The sequence below is a fragment of the Lepisosteus platostomus genome, chromosome 9, assembly GCF_059453375.1.
Source record: "Lepisosteus platostomus isolate fLepPlt1 chromosome 9, fLepPlt1.hap1, whole genome shotgun sequence".
NCBI lineage: Eukaryota > Metazoa > Chordata > Actinopteri > Semionotiformes > Lepisosteidae > Lepisosteus > Lepisosteus platostomus.
The window spans coordinates 15612438-15624935 of NC_142619.1; the positions used below are offsets into that span (position 1 = coordinate 15612438).

At 34.7% G+C, this 12498-nt stretch overlaps 1 protein-coding gene across 3 annotated transcripts in view; it reads right to left on the minus strand.

Moving 5' to 3' along the window:
• LOC148654551 (V-type proton ATPase 116 kDa subunit a 4-like) overlaps positions 1 to 12498 on the minus strand; it is a 35024-nt gene that overhangs the window by 13348 nt on the left and 9178 nt on the right. For all 3 annotated transcript variants that reach the window (XM_088646924.1, XM_088646925.1, XM_088646923.1), the window contains exons 6-14: positions 11172 to 11269; positions 9787 to 9913; positions 8849 to 8931; positions 7903 to 7996; positions 5983 to 6195; positions 5528 to 5678; positions 3963 to 4102; positions 2420 to 2577; positions 1626 to 1719 (exon numbers count right to left, since the gene is read on the minus strand). In XM_088646924.1, coding sequence (XP_088503050.1) covers positions 1626 to 1719; positions 2420 to 2577; positions 3963 to 4102; positions 5528 to 5678; positions 5983 to 6195; positions 7903 to 7996; positions 8849 to 8931; positions 9787 to 9913; positions 11172 to 11269 — 1158 coding nt within the window. The remainder of the gene's footprint in view (positions 1 to 1625; positions 1720 to 2419; positions 2578 to 3962; positions 4103 to 5527; positions 5679 to 5982; positions 6196 to 7902; positions 7997 to 8848; positions 8932 to 9786; positions 9914 to 11171; positions 11270 to 12498) is intronic.

Sequence of the window (12498 nt, forward strand, 5' to 3'; positions counted from 1 at the left end):
ACCTAAATTTGTCGAGATACAGTATACTGTATGTATACAGTATGTATTTCCATTTCAAAGTGGGGTTGTTAAATAATGATACATTTGATGGAAAGATAGTGGAAAACCCATTCAGTAAATTCATGTTTTTACTATTAAATAAAATAAAATTAAAATTTTAACTGAAAAAAATGTTTTTACTGAAGTTAAATGATGTGTAGCATCAACCATCCTATGGTGTTTTATGATTTGTTCTGTAACTGATGAATCCACTATTTTCTACAGTAATTAAAGTTCATTGTGTTACAAGCTCAGGTAGGTGACAATGGAAGTATCTAAAAATCCTACTAAAGTCTGTATCACCTGGAAATTTAAACATTTCCAGCTTCAAAGCAGAGGGGATGTTTGCTGAGATGTATAGATCCTGTGTTCAAAGCAATTATAAAGTTTACCTTGGCATACAGTACCTTGGTTAATTAGGTTCTGGATAAATTATTAAGTACAGTATCAATCAACAGTCTAGAAACACACTGTATAAGATCAGATGAGGAGAAGGAAAGAAGAATAAAAAAAAGGTCAGATCACAAGACAGAGCAGTAGGAAGCTTGTGCCAGGCGAGAGTCCCTACTTCATGAACCTGTGAAAAAACTTGATTGGAGCTAGTTATGAATCTTTCCAAGACAGCTTGTTCTTGTTATTCTGTACCTATTAGGGGACTTGGAGTTCCTGAGTGAAGAATCCCTCCATTTGAAACTGCCTATCCTGCTTCTGGGTGTATTTTAGAATTGGGAGATAGGCCCCCTTTAATTCTGTAGCATCTGCGTTAGAAATGTAGTAGTACAAGTTGGGGGTTAATCTCAATTATTTTAGTTATTAACTAAGCCACTTGGTCAGGTCCTGCTTATTCTCCATTTTAATAACCTCTCAGTGGTAACAATAGTCTATTTACTCTCATGTTACTTTGGAACTCAAACACAAGAAATGAAGAGGAAATTATGATAAGCTTTGTCTATAAAGATTATACCTGTACACCTTCACAAACTGCCATTTACTGGATTGGAAAACTTTTTTACTGAAATCTGTCTTTATAATGTACGTTTTTAAAGCATTGTAATGATTCTTCTTTAGACTTTCTCCTTGGCTTATGTCCTTTGTATGGCTCACAGAATAGAACAGTATTTATATTAACTGACATTTGGCTTTTTTATTGCTTTTGGGTTCCACTTATCTAAGCAATACATTATCCCTTTCCAGGAGATCTACAAACTATTGGAATTGGAATGGAATTTAGAATTTCTATTTCGGTATCTCAAGTTTTAGTTATCTTTAAAATCCTTCATTTAAAAAAAAAAAAACAATCCTGAACTTAAATTTCTAAATAAAACACACATTATATACATCATCTATTGTATACATGCATGTCAAGAGTGTCGTATTTAAAATTAAAATCAAAATAGAATAAATGACGCTACTTTTGTATGCTACAATACAAGACAGTTGTTGTTTATAATCAGCACAAGATCTTCACCAAAATGTGGAACACTTTTTTTGAAGCATATTAAATAATTGTGTGGATCTTACATTATCCCACTGATAAGGTCTGTGTTTTTTAACTGTGCTTTAAAAAATATGTTTAACTTTCTTACTGGATCTATTCCAAATGCATAAGGACTTCCTGAGTAAACTCCTGGGACAGCTGGATCTAACTGAAGCAGTAGACTTCCTTCAAGGATATGTGCACTGGAAAAGTTAAAAAATTAAACATTTTTTTATTACATAGAGTTAACACAGTATATAGCAAATGGGAGTAATAAAAGCCAATATCATGAATAATAACCTATTATTTTCAAGATAATAATTATTGTTTGCATTTGTACAACATCTTTCATATGAAAGTATCCCAAAGTTCTTCACACACAGAAGCGGACCAACATCAGGCATCAGTGAAGTCCAACACCCACATGGGTGATGTGTGTCTGCCATTATGCCCCAAAGATAAGACAGGGGAGTAAGAAATTCCTTTCCCAATCAAATTAAAGATAATACAGAGTGATCAGATTGTGCAAGCTGAAAGAGAAAATCAGTCAGGACACCAGGAATAACACCCACCACAGGATCTTTACTTACCAAATAGTCAGGATGGTTGACATTACTGTAACCCAACAAAGCACTTCACTAAGAGTACTAAGAACTATGGTGACATTAGGAATAATTTGTTTTCTCTCATTCCAAAGTAATTACGAATACACAAAATCGTAACAAGCATGTGCACATTGGCCTTATATACTGTACAATTTACCTATTTAAAATACATAATTTAGTCATTTTAATAGCAAAAAAAATTATTACATTCATTAGCTAACTTAAGAGAAAATCAGATACATCAACAGATCTGAGCAGAAATGTCACAGAAATATTTGGTTTTGAAATTGTATCTTACTTCCATGTTCCATTCAGAAACATTGGTCTCACATGCCAGGAGGAACCAAAGAGGTTGAAAGACTTGGCAAAGCAGTCATTATAAATGAAGCCAGTATAAATGGAGAAAATACCCATCAAAAGGATCAGGTAACGGCCACCAAAGAATGTATTCCAAATCTGAAGAGGAAGAAATATGTAGAGTGATTTTATTCAAACTTGTCTAATAACCATTCAAGAATTTAACATTCTGCTTACATTGTTTGCTGAACTTTCATTAACAAGTGCTCTGTGGATTTTATGGGGTATAAAGCTGGGGTATGCAGCCAAAAGCTGGGGTATGCGAAAAGACAAATTCCTAATGCAAGAAATTGTATAGGGCTAATAAAGAAACATTATCATTATATTGGTGCTTTGGGCTTTAGATAGGCTAATCTTAGCACAACCATATCCATAATAAATGGTTCTAATTGAGCAGTGCTATCGGGAGATGTTTTATGTTAAACAATTGAAAATGAAAATAAAAGTTTTCACTATCATAATTTAATCTCAATATTTAACAATTTTTATATACAAAATACAAAGATTAAATAATCTTTCTGGTTTAGGATAAGATAGTCTTTTTCAGTGTATGTATAGGAGGTCACACATTTAAAGTGGTTTTAACTTACCAATCATTATAAGACATTACAATTTGTAAGACTTTAGCATTCTTTTTCTTTGTACAAAATTGTTTAGTTAAAGTTTGGAGAGAGCTTAAAGTTTTTGTTTTTCTTTCGCACTACTTCTCCTTGACTGTAAATAAGGATTTACTAAAGACCTACCTTATACCACAATTTTGTGTCTATGTTTACTAAGTTCCACATACTAGAAGATCACTGCTACCCCAACAGCGTCACATCTGCATTTTCTACAAACTATTGAAAACCATGTTTTGCCCCACAGCATAATTGTTACTCAAAAGATCCATAAAAACATTTAATAAACAAAATACATAAAAATCAAGGCAGAAGTATTACAACTTTTACAACATTCTGTGATTAATTTAATCATTAATTGATAGATTTACTGTATGTGTTCCAAAAGTGTCAGTGTAAGTAAAATTTAATAGGGCTAGAATCTGAGAAACCTATGAACATACAGTACAGTAGTCTTTCCTAATTAATCAAACTGAAAAATAGGATATGTACTGTAGATAAGAATTTAATTAATTAAAAATTGATCTTCTAATTGGTCTGCAGTCACTAACTAAAAGGTAAAGTATAGCACTTAAATACTAGTGAACTCTAGTGAAATGCTAAAAGAACTGTACAAAAAGTTTATGTGATGGTTTGTAGGAAGCCTGACTGAGGAACATGTGACTATCACTGGGCAATCTGAAAGTATTTATCATACACTAAATTAAACGTGGTCCACACCTATTAAACATCTAAATGTACTTTGGATTATTTTACAATATTAAAAATATGCATTATAAATATTTTTATCATATTGTTACTATTGTTGTACCTTTTACAGTAGCAATGTTCTGAAAGAAACACATAGAAAGACTGTAAAGAGCTCACCTCATTGTTACTCTTTTTTTTTGAAAACATCTTCTCATTATGAATCATCAACAGAGCAAAGGACAGCATAATAACACCATGGCCCCAGTCACCAAACATCACGGCAAACAGGAAGGGGAAAGTTATGATTGTGTAGGGAGCTATGGGGATGAAAAATAAACATCTGGAAATGAGTGAAGCAGCTCATAAAGTTTTATTGTACACTATAACAATTGTACATTTGTTATGTGCCTTCTTAACACTAAATGAAATAAATCAATTTTTGTTCAGATTCATTCTTTATTGAACATTCATAAATTTGAATATTGTGGATGGGTACATTGAGGCAGTCATACCTAAATTCATCCAATACACTTGGTTAAACAAAGCATTGCAGTTCAAACTCTACTGCTCTCAATATTGTCATATTGTTTCCTCTTTAAAAACTGTAGTTGTAATGTAGCGTAGATTAATATTAATGTGTCATTTTAAAATAAACGACATTCTTACGCACTCAGATTCTACATTTCTCAGATTCTTACATTACATTACTAGTATACTCTAAACTCTAGTAGTTCAGGCAGGTAGCTGCGTCAGCATGTGTAGGCCGCAAAGGGACAAGTAATAGACTTATTCCATGCTGAAAAGAGAAAAAAGGAAACAGAACATTTCGGCTGTGGAGCCTCCTTTGGGTGTGAGAAAGACATGGCAGACAGAAAAGATTATATAGCATAGAAGAACAAAAGCTGGGAAAGTGGAGGAGGCTGGAGCAGGGGAGAGGCAGAGTGGCCACTCAGGTGGTGTGAAGTCGTGACCTCTGATAGTCATGTTCACACTAATCTGTCTCAAAAAAGGGTCCTATAGCAGAAAGACATCAGGAACTAAAGTTATCCTGAAACTTGATTCACACCTTCCCCCTTCTCTCAATGACAGACTTGTTCTTATTACTTATTCCTTTACTGATGATACCATAGACATTGCGACAAAGGTGTTACCTAGAGTTAGAGTGCCTGGTCAAAGTATTCTCCTCCTTTAAATGATGTAATGTTGTGTTGAATTGCAGTACTGTAAATACATTTAAAGTAAAACTTAATTGCTCCAACTAAACACAACTGAATCAAGCCAAAGGAAATTTCACCAAGAATTGACACATGGTGGTGAATGTGTATGCATATGGATGTGAGCTAGGTATTTTATTTTTTAATTTTTGGTAGGTTTTGCTGACATTTAAGTTCTTCCACCCATGAATGTATTTAGCACTACAACATTCACATTTTGATTAAAAAAAACATTCACTTCAATTTACTGTAGATTTAATATACCAGATGGTCAAGGAATTTTTCCTCTGTTTACAAACTTTGATTTAGACCAGTTTAACATTTTCCCTCAGTTCTTTAGGTGCTGAGTATACTATGTTAAGAAATTCATTAGACATCTTGGACTATCCAGGACAGGACACTCCTGGGCCTTAGTAAATGCATATTTCTCAACATAATGAATGCTAGTGAATAACACTAATCTTTTTTCATTAGACAGACAGAAACAAATCAGTAGTAATTCTTATTGAGCTAGATGAAACTGCTGACCTGGATTGATTTCTCTGTAAGTAGATACACCATATGCATCAACAATATTCTGAAATCCAGCTGTAAATTTGTTGGTTCTGTTAAAGGTAGGTGGTGACATCCTTGTGCTTACTTCAGTCACAATAGGATCCACAGTTGAACCACTCCGGTCCTGTGGTTTCAAACAACAAATCAACACACCAAACACTTGATACTGTAATTCAGTATTATAAAAAATGACAATTATATTTCTCCCATGAAAAAAACTACGCTTTCTCTCCTCCCAGCAGATGTAAAAAACACAAACAGCTCTTATGTAAGACACTCCCTCCTCTGATACTGAGTAACATGTAGAAATTCAAAAACATATTTTTCTTGAAGACACTCTAAACAATGTTAAACTTCTGTAGGTCCATAGTGACAATTACACATATTAACTACTGTATTCTTTCTCTGAAAATAGTTAAAGTACTTGCCATTCCTTTCTGGAGAGCCGTTTTGATTCTATCCATATCTGTGACAGGACACCAGGTCTCAGCAATTAAGCACTGCTGGGTTACATCAATGTTGCACATGTTCAAGGTGTGGTAGACCGCTTTCATTTTCTGCACTTTAATTTTCCATTCCTGAATTCTGCTAGCTGCCTCCTGCAGCACCCTCTTTTGATGGTCTCCTGCTTGCTTCAGGACCTAGAATTAGAGTGTCAGAGATTTAAAATACAGAGCTGTGTTACCATGTGAATTGTTTATTTTTATCTAAAGTCTTGGAATTAGCATTTTATCTATGTTCACAATATCCAAAATTAACTATTAGCTTTAATAGCTTTAATAGCTTTAATATTAATTTTCAACCTCCTTAACATAAACCAGGAAGATGAAAATAGTACTTGTCCTCTGAAACATGTTCCTATCTTCTTTTTACAGTTTAGGACCACACTAACAAGACCCAGAGTATCAGAAATAAAAATATGAAACCCTCTCTGCTAAAATCCCAGCCTTTCAGAAGCCTCAGGGTATAACTCTTAACAAGGTAAGCCAAGGATACCCTACCTGACACAATCTGCTCTATGATTGTGTGCCTTAACTAGGTCTGTCTAGCAGCCACATATATTTTATGGACTCATTAAATTTAAAGATTTTACTTTACTTTATCAATTGCACCATCTGAACACAGATACTGTGCAATAGCTCCAGGGTGCAATATAGTATAGTGTGCATAGTATAGTATAGTGTGGACTCTATATTCCATTCTGAAATTCATCTATAGTCTCTGTTTATGTCAGTCAATTATTTACAAATAATTGTTTACAAATTATTTGGAATTTAAAAACTTTAATGTCAAGATTCAATTTGTTTTCTTTGATTACTGAGAAAGCTGAAATGTTTTTTTAAATCATACAAAATATATAAGAATATAGCATTTCTTCATATACAGTATAGACTGTTGCTGGGCTGATTCCTGTTTAGGGACATCAAATCGCTGAACGGCATGACTGCATCTGCAAGCGTGTTACTTAAAGGGGAACAGCAATGCTACTTTTATATTTCAGGGTTAGAAAGAATCAGCATTGATGAGTGCCTTTCCAACCACAATAAAAGTAAAACATACAAAATAGCTTTTAAACCTTTATTTTACATCACAAAATAGTCTAAATTTCCAGGTATGTGCAACGTCATATTGTCATTATTGTCTGTGATTCAGAAATAGGCAAAAAATCCATTGACATGAAGCAGCTCTGTTATAAAACAGGCTTGTGAATACATCTCTTTTAATCTAAAAAAAATATTGCCTTCAAATTCGAGATGACAGGAAGGGCCACTTCACATCGTGATTTGCATGAACTTACTTACACAAGGTTCACAATTTTGTGCTTAATTCAAAATTTGTAAAATTTTTCTAAACCATACAAGATTTTGTATTTTATTTTGTTATCAAGATTTAATAATCTGTCTGAGAATATGGGACTTTAGTTCCCCTTTAAGCGTCCTCAAATAAAGCAGTGATCTAGGACCAGCATTGGAAACCAGCAAATTATAACTTGAATCTGTCCTGCAAGAGATGAGGAACATTAATATATACAGTATATACAGTGTAGAATAAGGGGTAAAGACCAGCCACCTACTGTTCTGATACTGAGACATCATACTGTAATTATCAAATTGAAATTGTTAGTACTGTAGCAACAAAAGAACAGTGTGATGTTGTCCTTACAAAAGTTAGCTTACTTTAACTGCTTTTCTTTCTTTTCATACTGTACTTATTATTAGCAGTTCAGTCTATAGGCTTGTTTTGTCAGATTTGTTTTTCAGGCAGAATGAACGACTGTTAGACTGTAGTCCTCCATATTAAGTACACTGACACAATAGCAGAGGGAGAAGAGATACAGTTTGACCTACTGCTTGCAAGTCTTCCAGTTGACAGTTAATACTTGCAGCTGTTTCTCGTCTTTCCTTACTGTTCTCTGGGCAAGGGTACACTGTAGCATGAAATCTGGATAATACAACAACAAAAACATTATGAGATATTGAAAAATATTAGTCTTCTTCAATGTAGAATTAATTTACCTGACATGCTGTGTACTTTTAAACACAAATGGCTTGTTCATTGCATGAAGCATATACTGTCAATTCAAGGGCATTTTTACAATTATTTTAATCTTGTGAGAAGCATAAACATTTCCATTACTTTTTCATATTTTTAAAAAATATGCCAATACAGGCTGTTTATCTGGGAAAAGAGTTATTAATGTTTTAAATGCATATACTGTAGGTTCAGTAAAGGTAATGATAAAGCAAAAATACAGACCTGAGACAAACACAAATTAGGTTTTTGTTAATTATTTTTATAAACTACAATCACAAAACAGTAAAACCAGAACAAAACAACATCCCCTTTCCCCTAACACCTACAAATAGGTTTTAATATAACACTTCACTGCAGCTGCTGTATATTTAATGCTTACAGCAAAATTATTTTATTTACTAATAATCGTAAGAGAGAATGTTTTGTTCTTATAATATTTAAGGACCTGGGCTTCCTCCTCTATTTTATCCATTTTGTGTGAATGGCAGATAACCGTGGACAGATGGGATTTGAGAGCGATGGGGTGCCATCTGTGTTTCGTCCTCAAATAGTGCACGAGGGGAGTGTCTTATGCTGTGACTTGCCAATGAGCTGTGCTGTTGTGTGTGACATGTCAAATAAATTCCATCCTTGAGGTCTTTGCCAGAACCTGTCTTGTGCTCACTAGTGCCACAATATAAATTATGTATGATCATTGCTTTTTACATTACTGTTATTTAAAAAATGAAAACACACCTACTTGTCTTTAATGACACTTACCCTTGACAAATTTTCTTAATTTTTAAGCCAAGTTGCTCGCCTTGAAAAAATATAAAGAAGACCTTCTTTTTTACTTCTTCTTTCTGAAATAATCATAATAATAAAAATATGTTTGAATCACCTAGAACCATCCCCCCATTGGTACTGTATAAACACCTAGGTCTGATTGATGTGTAAGTGGAAGTACTGGAGCTTTTGTGGAAATGGCATTAAATGTGACTTCCTATTATGAAATTCTTATTTCAGCACATTTTGAGTACAGATTCAGGTACATCTACAGCTACAGATCACCTGTAATTCAATTTATTGCAATAATAGAGGCAGAAGTGAGCACCTACTACAAAATTAAAAGGATATTTAGATAAACACATATTGCTAATTAAAAATGATAATTATAAGACTTTTTGCTCTTTATTTATGTACTGATTAATAATTTTTAAACTGATTTAATTCAGTATGCTCATTTCTCAGATTAATTTAATAAAGTCACAAAGATTTACTGTAATTAAACTACCTGCAGTGGTGAGAGACATTTAAGAATTTAAGAATCTTTCACATTACTTGCAAAGATTCGTGCGTAAATTAAAGGTTTATTCCACGCTCAAAAGAGAAGAAAAGAAACGTTTCAGCTTCTTCAGGTGTCACACATGAAGAAGGCTCCAAAAGAAGGCTCCACAGCCGAAACATGTTTTTTCTTATCTTTTCAGCATGGAATAAACCTTTACTTGTTCATTTGCAGTCTAAGCATGCTGACACAGCTACCTACTTGAACTACTTTCACATTACGTGGATGTTTTTTGATACTTTATCTTGACCTTCCCCAGTTTTCTCTGAGGCGCTGGTAGGTATTTTATCTCTACCACATGCTTTTAATTTCTTCTTATCCTGGAACCTGGGGTGCTTTTTTCTTCAATAAAGTTCAAGAGAATGTTCTTCACCGTGTCAGGGTCCTCCACAGTAGCGTCCATATCCCTCTGTTTTATATAGACATTCCCTCTGCATACCCGCCACAGCACTCGTTCAAAAGACAGCATCCTCTCGCTTCTGATAACTCCCCCTATGATACTTCATACAACAGACAATGATTCAGACTGCAGTTGTCTACTATGCTTAGCCATGCAAAGTGTTACATTAAGGTAATGTATCTGATGTGAACCGCTTTTTCAATTAAGTATACAGTGTACATGAAATTCACTTCTGGATCCTATGAATTTGTTACAAAATTTCAGTAGGCGTTTTAGCAAAGTAGTGGACTTTATATGGAGATAATGAGTTGAAAGTTACAGTATATCAAAGGATAGAGGTCTCTGTGGACTTAGAAAACAGATTTAGGTTTTAGAGATAGTAGTGTTTTTAAATGACAGATCTTGTGTTGCTTTTGAATTAAAAAATAGCCAAAGCTCTTACTCGAGACACCATGAACTGTACTGATGTATGTACAGGGGTGTCCAGTATACCTAGAGAACTACATGCTCAACAATTTCTTTGCTGCACAACTGCCCAGAAGCCAATGAATACATAAAAATGGTTGCAGATGTCCAGATATCATTAAAACTGTGATTTAGAACAGTGGGGAAGCAACCTACGATAGTTATTTGATGGCCTTACAATGTGTACAGTAGGTCTGCTTCTTGTGGCTTGAACTGCAGTTTCAATTTTATAAAAATGTGGAGCACAGTACGCACTTGTATTGATGGAATCCATAAATCTATCAATACAACAATTAATCACGTCAGAAGGCTGAGAATGTAGCACAGATTTCAGAGTAATTGTCTCAGTCTTAAAGAACATCTCTGAAATTGAAAGGTAAATCAGAACCAAACTGGCTACAGATGCAAATTTCCCATGGTGAGACAGAAAAGCAAAACAGGATAAATAATACATTTGTAATATGTGTTTCTATTATCTAAGCTGTAATCTGTCATTTCTATAATCCTTTTCTGTGATCATCTATAACATAATATAATTATATCAGATTCCCTTCATGGATAGCAGCAACTAAAAGGATGGACCTTTAGTCTATTATATGCATACAATGTACTGTAAGTAAAAATATGCATATTTTTTACTTTTGGTAATATAACATTCACTAAAAAGCACAAGAATTTGGAAACTGAAGTGAAATGTGTTGTTTACCATGTTTTAATGATTTGTGTTAGTTACAAATTTTATAGTACATTAAAATCACTTGGTTGTGTGGTCTAAATTTCACTACCTGAATTTAGCTGCTGATATCAGGCATGCAAAAGAACACTTTAAATGTATTCTGCCATTCATACAGAAATAATGTTCAAAGCAAAAATAAACTCTTTGAAAGATTTACCCCAATTTGCCACTAGCTACTGCTGTAGATGGCCCATGGGACTCCACTAAAGCTGTGTTCTCTTCAGTAAAGAACTCGTCTGGGAAATGTGTTTCTTTCTGTGCAAGAAAAAACAATAAAGGAACTGTAAATTCATTTAACCATCTTCTAAGGGTCATTGGGGAAATGGTGCCTATCCCAGCAAGCATCAGGAACAATGTGGGATACACCCTGGATGGGAGACCAGTCCATTGCAGGGCACACACAGACACAAACTGTACACATTCAGGGCCAATTTTCCCAGCAGCTACCAATATGTGAACTGTGAGAGGAAGCCAAAGTGCTTGGCAAAAACACAGGCAAAAAATGCAAACGTGGGAGGCTCATGAAAACTCCACACAGATTGCACCTTAGGTCTAGAATTGAACCCAGGGTCCCAGTGTTGCAAGGCAGCATTGCTAACCACTACATCACCATGCCATCCATAAGTGTAAAAAAATGTCCTATATTGTATTTTACATTCTTTAGATAATCAAAAAATTAATACATAAAAGTATTACAAAAAGTATACTGTCACGCCCTCTGCAGCCAGAGGGTGCTCCTACTCTGTCCTGTCCCTAGTTTCCTGTGCTTTGCTGTCCTTCCGGTGACTCTCACTCTGGGGATATATATTTCCGGGTCACTTATTCTCCTTCTCTCAGCATTGACGTTCAGATGTCCTGAAACCTGCCTAGCATCGAGGTCTTCCCCACGTCCGCTGCATGAGGGCATAGGTTTCTATTCGACTCCTGAACTGCTGAGCCCGGGCTAATTCCCTGTTCCGCCGCTACGCATATGGGTCTTTTTCCACTCTCCTGGCTCTCCATGGTTTGTCCCTTCCGACATCCGTGACATATACGTTCTCAAATAAGAAGACAATTTGTCATTAACAGTTTGGGCAGAAAAGTTACCCTCATTAGGGGCAAGGCTTGGTGTCATTCTAGAGTAATCCTGGGCCCCTCAAAAAGCATTAAGGTAAGGACAATGCTAGTTCTTTGTTCTACACCGAATGACAGATCCTTCCACTAAGACAGCAAAGCCTACCCCTGAATGCTGAAAATGAGTGAGAAGCACACATTCATCCTTGGATTATATTAGTACCATGGATGTTCCCAAAATACAGTAATTTATTTACCACCCCTAGTACTGGAAGAAAGAAAATGGAGCATTTGAATAAGATTAGAACTTTGATCCACTGAACTAATAAACAGTGATTGCTCCAGTTACACTTTCAATCTTTATTAGTCTTGTTATTGATTTTGCATCATTCACCAATTTATGTTCTTTTCAGAAATCTTTTCCTACTGTA